This window comes from Palaemon carinicauda, chromosome 44 (assembly GCF_036898095.1).
Source record: "Palaemon carinicauda isolate YSFRI2023 chromosome 44, ASM3689809v2, whole genome shotgun sequence".
NCBI lineage: Eukaryota > Metazoa > Arthropoda > Malacostraca > Decapoda > Palaemonidae > Palaemon > Palaemon carinicauda.
The window spans coordinates 921552-940920 of NC_090768.1; the positions used below are offsets into that span (position 1 = coordinate 921552).

Sequence of the window (19369 nt, forward strand, 5' to 3'; positions counted from 1 at the left end):
CCCTGGTTAGCGACTCTAGCGTAATTGTTGTCTGACACAGTAACTTTCCTTATTTTGGGTGTATTATGAAATGTTCAAGTTAATATTATTTAGCTATATGCCAATTATCCCAATTCTATTAGCCTACATATTCATATAAGAAACCACTAAACCCGTCGTAGTTTCCACCACAACTACACGTTTAGTCATAGTGTTTGGTGTTTCAAGTGTTGTTTACATGAAAGCAGTGTTGCCAAAGGTTCATGAAATTTTAGTAAAGAGGTAAAAATCTAGTAATATTTCCAAAATTCCTAATATAGCCTAAAAATTTTCACACAAAATGTAATTATTGATTAAAGAAATCTAGAAATTCTTTAAGGTGGAGTACTTTTGCTACTGTTTATGTGATTCTAGCTCTAGTTACTTTTCTGCTAACTTGTTAATACTGCACTCAGCTAACAGTGAGATGTATTTTTCCAAGGTCATATTCAGGAACTGTCTGTTTGTATTATTTCGGAACTCAGGCAACAAAGTCATTATCAATATAATGTTTTATTACAAAATATAAGAAAAAAGATATACTGCACAAACAACTAATATATCATAGTGTCGTCTGCTACAAGACCACAAGTTGGCATGTTTGCTTGTAGAAGGGGGTTGGCGAGTCACCAGCTGATTACAAAAACAAACAAATAATTTGCTACTGTACTTCATTAAATGAAGTGCAATATAAAAATAAATTAATTTATCACATATGAATGATAATTGTAGGTTTATATTCGATCTCTCGTGAATTTGAGTGCTTGTATGTCAATAACTTGGTGTTTGAGCGGTGTCAAACTCCCCAATACAACTTTTTCTCAAGTGTTAAGACGCAGGGTGATTTTGGGGGGCATTTTTCATGAAAAAAGGTACGTCTTATGACACGGGAAATACGGTACTTAAAATTTGTGATTTGTTCCAACACGGAGTACTTACCTCGAACTACTTTCTTAGGAGACTTACACTTTAGGAGGCGGGGGTGGACTTACAGGCCGGAAGACCCACCACTACCATCCCAGGACACGGGACCTAGATACGAGCTAGGTCCAGACGACACAAAGAACAGGGTAGGAGAGTCAGGGTAAGCAGGCAAAAGTCTACTTGAATGTGTAACTCACCTTTATGCATAATCCGGACATGGGCTTCCACAACATCCATCTCTCACATGGGGGGAGGGAAGGAAAGGGACAAAGGGTAAAAAAGGAAAGGGGAGTAAGGAGGAAACTTGTGTCGCTTGCAATTACTTCCCTCGGGCTACCCGGGGCTTTAGCCCAAAACTTGTTGCAGGGCGGAAATCACTGGCCCAATGGAGAAGGCGTCCAGGGACTTCCTTGTGGTCTTCCAGGTAGTGGGCCGTAAAGGTGGACTGCCTGGACCATGTGCCTGCTCGCATGATTTGGCCTACTGCCATGTTGCTGTCAAATGCCAAAGAAGTGCTAAGACCCCTAATATCATGGGGCCGCGGGGTACCCGGGATTGCAAACCCCTCACTGGCGTAAGTTCTCTTGATGACTTGCCGAAGCCAGAAGCAGATCGTGTTCTTTGACACTGCCTTCTTTACTGGGCCTGAGGAGACAAACAGACTTTTGACGCCCGGCCGGAGTCTGGCTGTCCTGCTAAGAAATTTCTTGACTGTTCTCACTGGGCACAGGAGCAAGTCTTCCGGGTTGTCCGAGTGAGGGATCGCCGGGACCGCGAACCCCTCAAACCTCGGGTCTGCAATGGCCGGGTTCTGTGTTTTGGCCACAAATTCAGGCAGAAACTTAAAGTACAGGACCTTCCACCCTTGTGAGTGCGAGACCTCGAATGACAAGCCGTGGAGCTCACTCACGCGCTTGGCTGAGGCCAGAGCCAGCAAGAACACTGTCTTGAGGGTGAGGTCTTCATCTAGGATATCCTTGAGGGGTTCAAAGGGAGGCCTTGTCAGAACCTTGAGAACCTTGGCCACGTCCCACTGCGGGACCCAAGAGGCGGGGGGGGAACAAGACTGCTCGAAACTTTTGATGAGCACGGAAATCTGGCGAGAGGCCCCCAGGTCAATGCCTCTGAGTTGAAAGACCTGCCCCAGGGCTGCTCGGACCCCCTTGATGGCTGGAATGGAGACCCCCAGGTCGTCCCTCAGGTGGACCAGGAAGTCTGCAATCTTGTGGACTGATGCATCCAGAGGCCTCAGATTCTGCGTGGCACACCACTTCACAAACGTGGCCCACTTGGCCTGGTACACCACGATCGAGGACTTCCGAAGATACCCTGACATCCTTGAAGCTGTCTTCTCCGAGTATCCTTCTTTCCTTAATAGATGCTTGATAGCCTCCATGCGTGTAGCTGGAGACACTGAGGGTTTTCGTGAAACCTCCGAAAGTGGGGGTGGTGCAGCAGATCTTCCCTTATTGGTAGGGGATACGGAGGAAGGGTGGCCAGGTCCTGTAGATCGGAAAACCACTCCCTCTCCGGTCACCAGGGCGCTACCAAAGTCATCATTGTAGCCCTTGATTGTCCGAGTCTGTTGAGCACCTGCCTGAGAATCCAAAAAGGGGAAAAGGCATACGTGTCGAGTCCACCCCAAGAGTGCTGAAAGGCGTCCTCGAACGCTGCTGCCAGGTCTGGCACAGGAGAACAGAACACGGGGAGCTGCGAGTTGAGCCTTGTGGCAAACAGGTCTATCACCAGTGAGCCCCACAACTGTAGGACCTTCTGGGCTACTTGTGGGTGTAGGGACCACTCTGACCCCACTACTTGCCCTACTCTGCTGAGGCCATCGTCTAGAACGTTTCTTTTCCCCGGAATGAACCTGGCTGAGAGAATGATGCGTTTCCTCTCGGCCTATCCCAGGATCCGATCCGTGAGATCGCACAGCTCCCTTGACCTCAAACCACCTTGTTTCTTTATGTATGCCACCACGGTGGCGTTGTCGTACATGAGGGCTATTGTGTTTCCCTGTAGGCGATGGGCGAATATTGCGAGGGCCTTTTGAACCGCCAGGAGCTCGAGCAGGTTTATGTGGAGGAGCTTCTCCTCCGGGGACCACTTTTCCTCTGCTGTCTCTTCGAGCACATGGCCTCCCCACCCCTCCTTTGACGCGTCCGTGAAGAGCAACATCTCCGGAGGAGCGGACGCGAACGGCACCCCTAGTAGGGTGTTCGCCCTGACGGACCACCAGAGGAGCATGTTTCTGGTGGCTGGAGTAATCATGAGTAAGGAATGAAGCGGGTCTCCCGGTGACCAGAGGTCCTTCAGATTCCACTGGACCGGCCTCAACTTGAGCCTCCTCTGAGGAACTAGCTTCTCCAGCGAGACCAGGTGGCCCACGAGTCTCTGCCAATCCTTGGCTCTCATTGGTGCATTTGCTAGGAATGGTGGCATTATATGGTCCAGATTGTCCAGCTTCTCTTGAGAGGGGAATGCCTTTGCTACTTGGGAGTCAAGGACCATCCCTAGGTACGTCATCCTGGTGGTGGGGACCAACTGGGACTTCTCTAGATTGATAGTAACCCCCAGTTCTCTGGAGAACTGTAACAGCTTTGCCCCCTGCTCCTTGAAGGCTGAAAGCAGAAACCAGTCATCGAGATACCTGATCAGCCTGATGCCCTGTTTGTGTGCCCAGACTGATACTACGGTGAATGCCCTCGTGAACACCTGAGGAGCCGTTGACAGGCCGAAGCCGAGGGTCCTGAACTGTAGAGACTGGGTTCCCCACTTCACCCTGAAGAACTTCCTGTTGGAGGGGTGTACGGGGATCTGAAAGTAGGCGTCCTTGAGGTCCAGGGACAGCATGAAATCCCCTTCCCTCAAGGCAGCCAGTACCGACTTCGGCGTGTCCATCTTGAAGGACGTCTTCCTGATGAACTTGTTTAGGGCCAAGAGGTCGATGACTGGCCTCCAACTCCCCGTAGCTTTCTCCACCAGGAAGAGCCTACTCTAGAACCCCGGGGACGATTCCCCGACGGGTTGCAGTGCTCCTTGTCCATCATGGCCGACACCTCCTCCTGCAAGGCTGCTCTCTTCATGTGATCCTTGGGGGCCAGCCACTCCGCCCGATGTTCGGGAATCAGAGGGGGAGGCTCTGTCAGGAAGGGAATCCTGTATCCCTCCCTGAGGACTGCCACGGTCCATGGGTCCGCACCGTTGTCTTGCCATACTTGCCAATGGGATTTGAGGCATCCCCCACCTGTGGCGTGGGAAGGTGTAGGGGGCCTCTCTACCTATCTGCTTCTGAGGAGACGGTTTGAGCGGCCTCGTCTCGAGCCCTAGTAATTTTGTCTAAAGGAGGCCTGGGCTGGGGCACCACCTCTGCGGGAGGGCCGCAAGGACTGATGCCAGGAAGGGGAGGGGGCCTCCTGTCTGGCTGGAGGCGTAGGCGGGTAGGCCCCGTCCACAGATGGTCTTCTATGTGGAGGGCGTCTTGCTGCTGGCTGCCTGGGCTCAGCCGAGTCTTTCAGTTTCCCCACTCTTTCCATGGTTTCTGCTACCGTCTGTAGGGGAACAGGGTCTCACCCCACACCGGAGCATTCCTCAGGAATTTGGCCTCACATTCAGGGAGTCTACGGGGGAGCCTGTTAAGCACTGTATCTCTCCTTCTTAAGATCGTTTGCTGTGAGTCAATGACTGGAACATTAGGAACTTAATGGCTCTGCCCCCCGAACGCATGAGCTCATGCAATAGAGCTTGATTCTCCGGCACCGAGAGATCGTTGGAGAATTGAAAACCTGCTAAGGTGCATGCCCACCAGTCCAACCATTAGGCCACATTGATGATGTCCTGAGACGTGTCCTCCATCATAGTGGCCTCCGCCTGAGAGAAGACCACTGTGGCAGTAAGGATCCTGTCATCTCCACTGCCTTGGCTCAGAGCCGAAATGGCTTCTTCCATGGTCCGAGGCCCCGCAGGCAGCCCGTCTGGCACATAAAACTTCTTCTGGGTCGTCAGTCAAGGCAGGAGCTTGAAGGACCGTTGGGCCCTGAGGGAGTTCTTGTGCCCCGAGACAAAGCGGTCGACGTGGTCCATGCCCAGGGACACGTCACGAGCCACCGGTAGGGTCAAGGATGGTTTCTGCAGTACCGGGTTGTCCACCATCCTACCGAAAGCTAGGCCTGCTCTGAGGACAGTTTGGGCTCATCTAACCTGTGGTGGTGCTGAATCAGTGCCAATACTTTCCTGTAAGAGGATACTTCGTCAGGCGAATATTCTCCCGCATCTACTAAGCCCTCTACCACTTGATCCTCCGTGTCGGCTGTATTCTCGATCACGGATGGATCCGTGGGGGCGTCCATATCCCTGACATCCGGCCGGCTCGATGGAGCGGCTGCCTCCATCATGGATGGAGCCCTCGAGGAGGAGGTAGCCGTAATGGGTCTACCCCCTCCCGGAGGAATCCGTGGAGAGTGACTGCCCTGCTGTGCCAGCGGCTGCATCCGATGCTTGGATGGAGCCAGTGAGACTTTGGGTGTGGGAACAATGCTGCCAGGCTGATCCAGCGGCTGCCTCCGCTGAACGGATGGAGCCGGTGACTTGTCGGGCAAGGGCAAGGGAAAGTTAGCGTGTGCCAACGGCTGCATCCGAAGCGTGGACGGAGCCGAAAAGACACCGGGCAAGGGAACGGAAGCGGCTCCAGCAGCTGCCGAGGCAGGCATTGGAGCGGCAAGAGCGCTGTTCGACCCGCAAGGGGGAAAAACTACCTTACCTACTTTTGCCCTCTTCTTGCTCTTCCTCTTTGCAACTTTGGCCTTCTTCCAAGAGGGGCCCCGAGTTCGAGCTCAACTTCTTCCTCTTCGACTTCTTTTTCTTTTTCCTCATCTCCTGGTCACTTGAGTCTTCCGACAATGAAGAGGTGGAGGACGAGGTAACGTCCGAGGAAGACGAAAAAGAAGAGGAGCTATCCGAGTCCTCTGAATCCTTTGCCACCAACATGGGGGCTTGCAATTGTGCTACCGGGGTGACGAGTTGCATGAAATCAGGCGGTAGCGCAATGGAAGGCGCCGGGGGCGTGAGTAGTGACCCACGTGAGGCAAACCAGCCAGAAAACTCTTCTCCTTGCCGCACAGGTGACCTGAAAGGCGTCCTTGGCGCCGTCCACACAATGGAGTCGGGGTCTGAAAAGCACGGGGCTCGTCTTTCTCTGTCTTGATCGCCTCCTGAAACCGCTGTACTTGAAAAGCACTGCCACGATGGGGGGAAGGAGCTGGTGGCCCTGACCTCCCCCACACCGGGTCCTCACTCGGGACGGGTCCTGCGGGCACCAGAACCTCGTCTACAGAAAGCACTTCCGTCACAACAGCAGACTCCACACTCGTCTGCGTAGGCACAATGCAATTAGATTTATTAAAATCAGATTCATGAGGAACAGCAATGGGCTGTTTCCCCGCAACGGACTTACCTCGTCTCCTACTCTGGGTAGGGGAAGGGGAAGAGGAACCACTCTCCGAAGGAGCTGAAGGAGACGTTAACGGCGAACCGAGACCAGTTTTCCTCGGCGACCGCTTCGAGGCCTTCTTCTTCGTACCGAATAATGTCCACTGAAGTTTCGGCCAGGACGCACACTCCGGACACGTGGAAGAATGCGAGCACACTCTGCCCCGACACGTGGAGCACAAAGTGTGAGGATTGATATTCAACTTAGAGAGCCATGCCCCACATGACTTACCGGCCTTGGGCCCGGGACAACGATGTTGGGATTCCATAAGGGAAATCACAAGCAACACAAGTAACACAAGGAAGGGATATGAACGGGAAAACACAAAGGGAACACGTGGAACACAATGGTGGGTCGGACGGGATGTGAGAGAGCGGCGAGATGTTATCTACGCCGCGACCAGATGCTTACTGGCAACAAAGACCCAGTAGCGCACCCACGCGCGCTGACCCCGGGTTGCCTCAGGGCACGTATCCATCCGCCACGGAGGGACCCGACAAGGGAAAACAGAGATGGGGGAACTGCGCAAAATTCTTGGTCGGTTAGGAAGGAGATCTCAGATACTCCTAAGAAAGTAGTTCGAGGTAAGTACTCCGTGTTGGAACCATTCATTTTTCATTATTGTGGTTTATTAAAGAATGTTTATATTCTATTTTTCAATTTCTTGAACATTTCAATAGTCAACAATTACTTTTCTTAGGCATCAGTCGATCTCGTGAAATTAAAGCTCTGTTGATGGACCTTGATGCTTATGGAGGTGTAGATCCAAACGCTATTTTTCCTTTGTTTTTTATAAAGACTGCAGATCTCTTCGCTCCAAAGTTATCGGTTATTTTGGGCAAGTTAGCAAGAAGAGGAGCTTTTTAGCACTTGTTGGAGAGTTGGTAATGATAATCCACTATAAATGTGTTTGTGGTAGTTCAAGTCCAACTGATTACCGCCCAATTTCCTTTACTCCCATATTACCTTAAGTTTTGGAATGTCTTTTGGCAAAACGTCTTAATAGGTTTGCTGAAGGTAATCATCCGTTTCCAAGTTTGCAATTTGGTTTTCGTAAAGGATTGGCGCATATGATGCCCTTCTTACAATCTCCAATGCTGTATGAAAGCCCTGGATTTTGGTCAGGAATTTCACATGATTGGCCTTGATTTTAGTGCTCCCTTTGATCGTCTTAATCATGATGCCCTTGTCTTCAAACTCAAACAGCTGGGATTGGTTGGGTCTTTTCTTAGCATAATTATTGAATTTTTAAGTAATAGATCGCAGAGTTGTTGATGGGCACCATAGCAAGTATAGGAGTGTGATATCTGGTGTTCCACAGGGTAGTGTTCTTGGCCCATTACTTTTCATACTATATACACATGACATGTGGTTTGGTCTAGAAAACAACTTGTTGCATATGCAGATGATGCTACTCTCTTTGCATCAATTCCATCTCCTAAATGTAGATCTGGGGTTGCTGAATCCCTTAGTAGAGATCTAGCTAAAATTAGTGCATGGTGCAAATTATGGCTTATGAAGTTGAATCCCAACAAAACTCAAAGTATGATTGTAAGTAGGTCAAGGACCATAGCTCCTCAACATCCGGATCTCAGCATTGATAATGTTTCTTCAACTTTGTATGACTGAAAATTTTAGGTGTGATTCTCGACAGCAAATTTACTCGAGAAAAATATTAGGTCTGTGTCTTCTTCAACTGCACAAAAAAATGGCTTACTGAGAAATTCTTTCAAGATTTTTGGTGATCAATCTATTCTGAAGAAGTGTTTCAATTCTTTCATTTTACCTTGTTTCGAGTATAGTTCTCTTGTCTGGTCTTCAGCTGCTGATTCTCATCTTAATTTGTTAGAGAGGAACTTACAGTCTATTAAATTTTTTATTCCTGATCTAGATATTAATCTCTGGAACCATTGTTCAATTAGTTCATTGTGCATGTTGCATAAGATTTTTTATAATTCTGACCATCCTTAACATTCAGATCTTCCCGGACAGTTCCCTCTTGTTCGTAATACTAGGTATGCAGTTAATTCTCATAGTCAGGCCTCCACCATGAGCCTCAATACTACACAGTACTCTAGATGTTTTATTCCAGCTGTGAGCAAGTTGTGGAATGATCTTCCTAATCGGGTAGTTGAATCAGTGGAACTTCATAAGTTCAAACTCGCAGCTAATGTTTTCATGTTGAACAGGCTTACATAAGTCCTTTTATAGTTTATATATCAAATATCTGTTATAATGTTGATGTTGTTAAAACATTTTATTTTAATATTTCATTACTTTTTACTGTATATTGTTTACTTATCTCCTTATTTGCTTTCCTCACTGGGCTATTTTTCCTGTTTTAGCCCTTGAGCTTATAGCATCTTGCTTTTCTAATTAGGGTTGTAGCTTATCTAGTAGTAGTAGTAGTAGTAGTAGTAGTAGTAGTAGTAGTAGTAGTAGTAGTAGTAGTAGTAGTACCAAGGCACTTCCCCCAAATTTGGGGGGTAACCGACATCAAACAAATGTAACAAAAAAAGGGGACCTCTCCTCTCTACGTTCCTCCCAGCCTGACAAGGGACTCAACCGAGTTTGGCTGGTACTGCTAGGGTGCCACAGCCCACCCTCCCCCATTATCCACCACAGATGAAGCTTCACAACGCTAAATTCCCTACTGCTGCTACCTCCGCGGTCAACCAAGGCACCGGAGGAAGCAGCAGGGCCTACCGGAACTGCGTCACAATCGCTCGCCATTCATTCCTATTTCTAGCATGCTCTCTTGCCTCTCTCACATCTATCCTCCTATCACCCAGAGCTTCCATCACTCCATCCATCCACCCAAACCTTGGCCTTCCTCTTGTACTTCTCCCATCAACTCTTGCATTCATCACCTTCTTTAGCAGACAGCCATTTTCCATTCTCTCAACATGGCCAAACCACCTCAACACATAATGTGTCTGTTACAGAGGGACACTGGAGTAAACCTAGGATTCTTCCTTGGTTTCTCCGGGTCGTTAGTTCGTCCTTGAGAGATCCTCTTGTGTTTCTAACTATCTCTATCCCCTTCTGTGGTGGAAAGACTGCTTGTGTGTGGTCAGGATCCATTAAAGACCTAACCACTGGAAGCACGTTGCTGGAGAAAGACGGGACATTTTGAAATTTATTTGGAAACCTAAGTATTCCAGAAATTTTATTACATTGCCCGACGCCTTGTGCCATTCCTTGACGCTGTTGGCCCAGATAAACCATCCGTCTAGGTAGGCCGACTGTATTCCTTGAGTCCTCATCTTTTCGACTACTGTCTCCTCCAACTTAGTGAATAACTTGGTCGCTATGCTGAGTCCAAATGGCATCACCTTGAAGGTGTAAGCCCGTTTGCCTAGCTTGAATCCTAGGAAAGAATGAAAAAGCCATGCTATCGGAACATGAAAATAAACGCCTGTAAGATCTATAGAGGTGGTAACGGCCCCACGGGGACATAAGGTCCTCACCTGTGAGACGGTCATCATATGGAACTAGTCGCATTGAATATATGTATTCAAATAGGACATATCTAGGTTACTCTTCGTTTGTCTGAGTTTGTTACTCTTCGTTTGAGTTTTTCTTAGGCACTCTGAACAAACGTGCTTGAAATTTTTAAGCATATTACCTCTTTTATTGCTTTCTTCAGATCTCCTGTGTAAAGCGTTAAGTCTGCCGTTGGAATCTGATAAAAACTGGTTGGTGGAGGGGGCTTTTTTCATCCATCTCCACCCCAGAACTTTCATTATGACATTGTATGCCAATTGCTGAACGCCCAACGGCTCCGAAAGAGGTACAGCCTTCCTCCTACTTGGGGAGTTCCCTATGCAGGAAGGCTCCCCTAGCTCTATTACCTCTCGCATGCATATTATATCCGTGAAACACTCCCTATGTTTCGAAGGAAGGATGATACGCCAGAGACGCAATAAACGGAGTAGTGACTATCGGTTGTTGAGGTGGTTGGCTTACCCACACATATTGATTTTGTGGCTGGGTTCTTAAGGTGGAAAGCTGGCTCACCTGGGATACTGGCATTGCCTGTAGCACATCCTGAGCCTGTGGCCTTTGGAAGGACTGAAACTTCCTTGGTCATCTCCTGCCTTGCGATTGCGGTCCGGTGGGCTCGAATTTTCTTTTGGAATTAGACCCCACCGGACTCTGAGGCTTTGGTTGACTCCGGCTGCTTCTCCGAGGACGCTATGTACCACGTCCTCAGGGAAGAAGCCAGCTCCCCAGATCGAGGCCTTAAATAACCTGTTAGGCTCATGCCTAAATGAGTCCTCAAGTAAGACGAGCTTCCGGCAAGGGTGACGGACCACTACAAAGTCATATGTATCACACTATAGTGCGTGAGGCAAAGACTTTGTCAGGATCTTAAAAAAGTGGCTCCTCTCGTAGACTAACAAAGTCATCTCCGTCATCGTGGCCGAGTTGATAGATCTACCCAGCCTGGTTCTTGCACCGTATTATATCTTAACCAGAGTGTCTGGAAGTCCAGGGAGGCGTTCACTAAACTGTGTGGTGGCACAGTCCTAGTACAGTACAATGACCCTGCCGTGAAAGTGGCTGGTGCATCGATCCAGCATTCTTGGCCTCCTGGGAACAACATGGAAGTTAGTTTCGTCTTCCGTAGTTGCGGCGTAGGCTTGCCTTCCATATCCACCTGTAAGGTAAGGCCTATTACCTTGGTGGTACATGGTGTCGGGGTTTGCCCGTCCACCTCGAACATAGTGTATGTATTCTTATGAGGGGATAACTTGGTATTGACACAGTCCCACTCATTTAAAGTCCGGACTGTCGGACCGATCTTGCTCGGCGCTCATATCAAGGGAAGATGAGTTGTAAACCTGGCGGATATCATTCAAAATCTTCTACCAGACGGGGACCACCTCCTGCTATTGTCAACATGCCCCCTGAGAACAGGGCATGAAGAGCCAAGTGCCACGGGCCGTTCTAAACAATCTCCAGGAGCTTTTGACACATCTGGAACCACAAACTACCGTTGTTGTGGTAGTCCAGACCGCAATGATTTTCTATCATATTTTCCTGATTTTGCAGTCCCTGGCCCAAACCGTCCATAGACAGCAGACGATCAGCAATTGGACCAAACTGGGACTGGACTAAACTATGCAACCTCTCCATGAGCTGGCTCGAGAAGGCCACCGGACCGAAATCAAGTTCCGGCGTCTGCCCCTTTGAGCTTCTTGCTCTTGACCCCTGGTGTGGAGGATTAGACCCTGCCGAGTCCGTCAGTAGCTTATAAGCTGATGATGGTCTGGTTGGGAGTGGTTTGGGTCGCCTAAAAGGCTTGCCCTCTTCGGGTAGGGCCGCCCTCATACGTTTTACCTTAGAGGCCACTGAGCATGGCACCCGCCATGAGATCGGTAGACCTCATGCCCGCACGACTGCTGCAGCACAGCAGTGCATGTTGTCTCCTGACAACGTACCACCTGTAAGTCAATTTGATACATGGGTATCAAACTTGATTTCGCCGGAAAAACCGGTGATAAATATAGTTAAGTTAAATCCACTGTGGTTAGCACAGTGGAGTCATAGTCTTTCTTACCGTTTTACAACAGAACCCTAATATTCTGTTTTCCTTCTTCCACCATCTCCTGTCAACCAAAGTATTGCCACACAAAGGTTTGAAACCGGTAGAAATGGCGGCTAGATTAATCTTGGACCAGTCCGCCCTCTCCAGAGAGAAAAATTCCACTATGAAACTTCTCTCAACCTTCCATACCCCTACCGGAGTAGGATGTACTTATAGACGAATAAAGATTGGGACAAGGAGATACAAGGAAACCAGAATTAGAGACACCAATACTGTTCCCGGAATACTTGGTTGGAAGTATGAATTCCCACTGATGTAAATCCGGCCCGTAACAATATAAACTCAAGAACTACAAATCTCCGTCTGTAACTCTCTCCGGAACAAACATACCACAAATATCCTGTAATATAAGAAATCAACCTACGGGATCAGAACAGTGTAAAAAATTTTATCTGAATCCGATCAAAGAAACATAGTAACTATCTCGTGGATACGATTTCAAGTCATCCAGGCCCTCACGGGGCGGAAAAATATCAAAGATGGAATTCCGGGAATAGCGGGATACGCTTTACGTAGCAAGGTTCACACTCAGTCCGGCTCGACTGGTGGGCTGGTGGCCATCCATGACTAACCGAGGAGAGAGCGCTATTTGCATCGACTCACAGATCGTGAGAGCTATCTCTCTCTCTCTCTCTCTCGGCTGTCTCCCTTCTCTCCTTAGTGTATAACTCAAGCCTACTTCCGAGGTTAGGGTGCTGTAAAGAGCTTGCAGAATCTTTAGTAGATATGATTAAATTAAGTCATTCAGATACAGAGAGGCATGCATTACATTTGATGATTATTCTGTATAGAACTTGCTAAAGGATCATGCTAGACAATTAAGTATAAATGGTAAGGCCAAATATGACAAATTCTTAGTAATTTGTATTTTTCCTAGCTATACTTACCACGAACCACATCTAAAGGAGAGTCCTGGAATCTTCCGAGCTCCGACCAGAAAACCAGAAAATTCTGGATAGGCCTCCCGCCAACTCCCCACAGTCAGGGATGACTGAAGGTCAGCTCGGGTTGTGATCTTGCCAATGAACTCCATTACAGTCCTGCCAGGACAAACCTAACCAACCCCACCTGTGTGATCTCGCGGGGAAGGCAGGGAGGCCAGTAAAACGAATGTTGTTTGTGGTAAATATAGCTAGGATACAAATTACCAAGAATTTGTCAGTTGTGACGATGCAATATACTTCCTCGAACAACATCTATAGGAGATGCATACTTAAGATAAGGGGAAAGATAGCACAGGAGACTGAGACAGAAAGGGGCTGGGGAAAGAGGCCATCTGGACACGCGCTCAACCAAAAACCCAACCAAAAGACATGACCGAACCCAAACAGGGAAGGTCAACCAAAGGATCACACTTGACCACGATGGTTGAACCTTTGTCTGATACTCAGAACTCGCTTGTGATGTGGGGATTGCGGATAAGGAAAATGAATGTGGTTTGTGGTAAATATAGCTAGGGCACAAATTACCAAGAATTTGTCCGTTGTTACGATGTAATATACTTCCACGAAAAACATCTAAAAGAGATACATTATCAAGATGAGGGGAAAGATAGCACAGGTGAGACGCAGAAAGGGGCTGGGGAAAGAGGCCATCCGGATACGTGCTCAACCAAAAACCCAACCAAAAGACATGGCAGAACCCAAACTGGGAAAGTCAACCAAAGGATCACAGTTACCCATGCTGGTTGAATCTTCGTCTGATACTCATAACTCGCTCGTGAAGTGGGGATAGGGGATATGGAAGGAACACGACCACACTATACCATTCAGCACAGGGTATGATCATACTCAGCCTTAATCCCACGACCGAGCAAATCTTGAATGTATCCAGGAACTTGACCGAGCCAATCTTGAATGTATCCAGGGACTTGACCGAGCAGTCTCTCAGATAGCAAGTCATAAATGTGGACTGTCTCTTCCGAGCATCTACCTACAAGACCTGACGGACAGCCATATTCCTGAAGAATGACAAGGACTTTCCGATGCCCCTGATCTCGCACCCACCAATTGATAGGCCCTCATGATCATTTCCCATAGCTAAAACAAGATAGTGTTCTTCGACTGGCTTCTTGACCCTTCACGTGGAAATGAAGTTCTTGATGGTAGGGCGTAGTCTCGTTGTCCAACAGGTATTTTCTCAAGGCCCTGACAGGACAGAGAAGGTCCCTGGCATCCCTGAATTTTGAGATGGCCTGGATCTAAAACTCTCCAAGCCTGGGGTCTGCCATCACAGGGTTCCGAGTTTTTGCTGTAGAGGGAAAAAATCTGACCCTTTTGCCCAAAGCCTAGGCAAGAAGTCAGACTGTCTTCAACATCAGTTCCCTGTCTAGAACGTTTTTGAGGCATTCGACGGGGGCCTCTTCCAGGAGTCCAACACTCTGGCCACATCCCACTCAGGGACTCAAAAGGGGCTGAGGGGGACATGACTGCTTGCAGCGCTTCAGGAGCATGGAAAGTAGTCTAGAGGAGCTTAGGTTGGTCTCTTTTAGCAGGAACATCTGTCACAAGGCTTCCCGGAATCCATTCACCGATGGGATAGATAGCCTAACATCCATCCTGAGTTGCAGGAGGAAATCGGCTACCTGAGGGACCGATGCCTTCAGGGGCTTTATCTTCCTCCGTTTGCACTATCTGCCAAACAACGCCAATTTTCTTGGTAAATGGCCGTAGATAAACTCGGATAACCTGTAATTTGAGTGGCTACCCTCGAGGAAAAGCCCTCTCTCCTCAGGAGATGCTTGATAACTTCCACCTGTGTAGGTATGAGGTTCTGCAGCCCAACTGTTTTGTAATGACCGGATCGAGGAACCACTCCATACAGATCACCTGGCCCTTCCTGCCAAGACTGTCTGCTAGTACGTTTCTTCTTCCCGGGATGAACCTTGCCATCAAAGACGTCCCCATGTTTGCGACCCACTCCAGGATTTCTTCCGTCAGTCTGAAGAGAGACCAAGATCTGAGGTCCCCCTGTTTCTTCATGTAAGCTGCCACTAAGGCCTCGCACATTAGGACTACTGCCCTCCCCAAGATCAGAACTTCTAGGACCTGGAGTGCCTCCTGGACAGCCCAAGGAGCCTTCTCCTCAGGGGTCCAAATTCCTGATCGGTATTCTCTGAGTAGGTGAGCCCCCTCCCTCCTTGGATATGTTCATGAACAACAGGAGTTTTGGAAGAGGATCTCATATTGAGACACCCTTCAGTGTGTTCCTCCGGTCCGTCCAGCACTGGAGTGCCTCCCTGGCCGACTTGGAGGGGAGAAACTTGCCGAGGGCTTCCTCCTCCAAGAGAACCATCCTATTGCAGACATCCCACTGGACCAGCCATAACTTGATCCCTCATTGGGGTAACAACTTCTCCAAGGACACCAGGTGAGGTGTCCCACAAGGCACTGCCAGTCCACGAGGGAAGCCTGTGTTCTTGGAAGGAACTGGCGAGCGACTACACCTAGCCTGTTGAGCCTCTTCTTCGCCGGGAAGGCCCTGGCTACCGTCGTACTGATTTCCATTCCCAGGTACACTACCTTTATCACTGGGGACATTTGGGACTTCTCCCAGTTGATTGCAATACCTAGTTGCTTGCAAAAACCCAGAAGTTCATCCCTCTGGTTCAGCAAAACTTTCCTTCAGGAGGAACGCAACAGCCAGTTGTACAGGTACCACAGGAGTCTGATCCACTTCCTATAGGCCCACAGTGAGACCAGGGCAAAGACCTTGGTGAACACCTGCGGAGACTTGGGCAACCTAAAGTATAGGGTTTGAAACTGGGGGACTTCCTTCCCCCATTTGACCTGGGGGAACTTCCAGCTGGACGGGTGTACTGGGATTTGGAAATATGCATTCCTCAGGTCCAGGAACACCATGTAGTCCCCTTCCCTGACAGCTCCCAGGACTGTCCTGGGGGTCTCCATCTTGAAGGAACTCTTGAGCACAAACAGGTCTATGACTTGTCTCCACCCGCCAGTGGCCTTCTCAACAAGGAAGAGGCGACTCAAAAAAAACCTCAGTGATCCCTTGTCTCCCCTCTGGATAGCCCCTTTCCGTAGTATTTCTTCCACCGCCACTTCCAGAACCCATTTCCAAAGTGGGTCCTAGGATTGAACAGAAGGGGCGTTCCGGCCCTAGATGAGGGGAGGAAGGTCGTCCTGGAAGGAGATATGATAGCCCTTCCTCAAGACCTGCACTGTCCGAGGTTCCTCACCGAAATCGGCCCAATTTCTCCAAAATGACGAGGCCTCCCCCACCCAAGGGCAGGTGTTCTGGTTCAGGGAGGTGAGCCGTTCTCGGACGAGGATCCCTGAGACGATAGGAAGCTTGCATTCTCGATGAGGCCCTGTGGAGCATCACATCCTGAATGGCCTTGTACCACTTCTCGATGGTCTCTTCCACTAGGTGTCTTGGGAAGAGGGACTCCCGTGTGACCAATGAGTTCCTGAGAAGCCATGCCTCCCTGTCTGGCATCTCTTGGGCAGTCGAGACAGGACGGTGTCTGCTCTAACCCCCCAACAGCTCAAATTCTCGGAATAGTTCCCTTTCGGCATCAGAGGTTAAGTGCTCCATGGTAAATGAGGACACCACTGCTGTCCAATATCCAGCCAGGAGGCAACTTGGGAGGCTGACCAGGCCGAGGCCTCCACAGAAGTGGTGTCTTCTAGTGGGAAGTTTATCCCTCCGCTGAACATCTTGTCTTCCGAAACACACATGGCGAATGCTGCAAGATTGTCCTCCACTAACCAGTGTCCCGACAGGAGGCCTTCCAGGGCGTAGAAACGCCTTTGACGAGTCGTCGGTAGCAAAAGGAGCTTGCTGAAACTATGCAACCGTTGGGAATTTCTACTTGGGCACCATACAAGATTTAAACCTGCACGATGCTCTCTGGAACAATTGAAGGAAGTGGGTTGGGGATGTCGTACCACTGTGTCAAGCTGACGACCCTCTTGAGCGCAGAAGCCTCGTCCAGGGATGGGAGGTCTTACCCTCGTATGGAGGAGTCCCCTTCCGAAGCGTCCCTGCAAACACTGGGCTCTCTGCGAGGCAAAAACTTTCGTGGCAGCAGTCAGGAGGGAGTAGCAGAACACTCCCGGGAGTAGCAGAACATTCCCGGAAGTAGCAGAACATTCCCGGGGGCCGGACCCGACCGGCAAACAACGTCCACTGGAGGAGACTTTAGGCCGGTAGGGATGTGTCTGAATGGCGCCGACTGTGAAGCTTATAGGCAGGGCCAACGGAATGAGAAGGGAAGAGTAGATCTCGTCTGAACAGGAACCTGGGGGGGGGGGGGGGGGCAGCTGATTGCTTCCGACTCCCCGAGGGATCACGGGAATCACGGTCCAGTGTATGTGACCAAGAATAACTAAAACACTATTATACGTTTTTTTAGGCACACCCCTCTTCTCTTAGATACAGCTCCTAATCCATTTCATGTTCAGAAATTATCAAATTGAGGCACTCCTTTGCATGGAATATTACGAATTCTACCACTGCAACGTCCACTACATTTACTAGCAAAAGAGTTACATCTAACAAGTGCCACCACAACTTCAGGAGCTAGGGCTATTTGTGACAAGTAGAGAATTGATGTACCATCATTAATATGTCACTGACATTTATTAATGCTTTGAAGCATGCATGCACACAGAATTTTTCCATATTTCTTATTAAATATTATAATAATTCTATCCTGCATTTTACATTATAAAATATCACATTCATATATAGAACTGTATCAAATTTTAGACCCTCTTTTAATCATTTTTATTGGTAATATCTTTATATGTATGAGTATTATATGATATGAGAGCCAAATAGTAAAGTGTTAGTGATGCAGTTATTGTGTATGTTTGTTTCTTCATTACTCTTTTACTAATATTATTTGTATAATACAGGATAATATTATGTTATTCTACAGTAATATACAGTACAGTATACATGTAATTATCAAGGAAGCTGCTTCCAAATAGGTAAACACTATAAATTCTGGGTAAGATTATTTGAAATGATATGGCACTATGTATCAAACTAGCATGCCTATGTTATATTTTATCAAAAATGAGCATTCAATATTCTACAGATTATATACTAAAATTTAAAGTTGGGTTTTAAATATAAAAATATTTACCTTGTAAAACCCTTTTTGCAATTTTTGCAGGATTGAGGATGTCTCCAACATCACTAGGTGCATCTCTCTTCATACTAACACTAACCTGAGCTGCTTCTTGATCTGATAAAATAACAAAAAACATGAGTGAATAGCAGTTTACTTTCAAACAACTCAAACTAATGAAAGAACTGTCTACCACAGACATAAAAAAAAAACCATCATGGTCTCCATTGCTAGTTTCCTTTGCAATTCATAAGGTGCAAACCCTCTATCGTCTTACCATGTCCACTATAGCTCCAACCCCACCTTTCACAGAACCTAAACCAAGAATTCTGAATGATTGGTCGGCAGATAATTGATGACCAATTTTGAAAGTCCTTCCCTCTCTTCCCTCTTGGGCTGAACTAAATCTACTATGGCTAGTAATCTATCAAAGATGAAATTGTTTTGTTAAATTCAAAACCAAAAAGAACGAGTTAAGTCTATGCAATACATGTAGAGATATCAAAATAAAATCAAAACATCTACTACACAACAAAGATGAATAAAGAAAGAGAAATTTACTTGAAATTAACAAATGAGGGAAACAGCATTGAACATAAATGCTAAGGGGTAGCCATGGGTTATACTTTCCATGGAATACCCTATTTTAAAGTAAACAAGTAGCTTAATCAATTTATCTTGAAGAAACATTCACTAAATTTGTCAAATCTACACCAATAACCGTTTAATCTTGAGATTACCATTTCAAGATCAAAGACATTTTAATACCCATGATACATAACAAAAAGGACTTACCTCTTTTGAACTGTGCTGGACTTTGACGTGCACATTTTGTACATTGTGATATCGGCTGTTGAGTGTAAAAATTTTCACACGTCATTAGATCCTCAAATAAGTTTTCTAGCGACGTCCAAAAATCTTCAACTTTCTCAAGAGGTGGCATTCTGTGTGTTTCAGTTTCCCCATCAACTGTGACTAAAGGAGTGGAAAAGTAAAATAAAAATAATTGAAAACCTACTGGAACAAGAACTAACAAAAATTGCTTGATATCTCTATTAACTTTGATATCTATACTTTCTATGACAAAAAGAAATTTAAATTTAGCTCCTCAACTTCACAGATGCTTTAGAATTATCCGAGCCCTCGGGAAGATAATAATGACTTTATGCTACACTCTGCACTAAATCAAGTAACAGTTTGTAATAAAAAAAGTAATTATGACTAT

General features: G+C 47.5%; 1 protein-coding gene across 4 annotated transcripts in view; it reads right to left on the reverse strand.

Annotated features, from left to right (window-relative positions):
- The window catches only part of Scm (Polycomb protein Scm), a 181766-nt gene that overhangs the window by 21599 nt on the left and 140798 nt on the right, over nt 1-19369 (reverse strand). For all 4 annotated transcript variants that reach the window (XM_068366558.1, XM_068366560.1, XM_068366559.1 and 1 more), the window contains exons 11-12: nt 18940-19119; nt 18160-18261 (exon numbers count right to left, since the gene is read on the reverse strand). In XM_068366558.1, coding sequence (XP_068222659.1) covers nt 18160-18261; nt 18940-19119 — 282 coding nt within the window. The remainder of the gene's footprint in view (nt 1-18159; nt 18262-18939; nt 19120-19369) is intronic.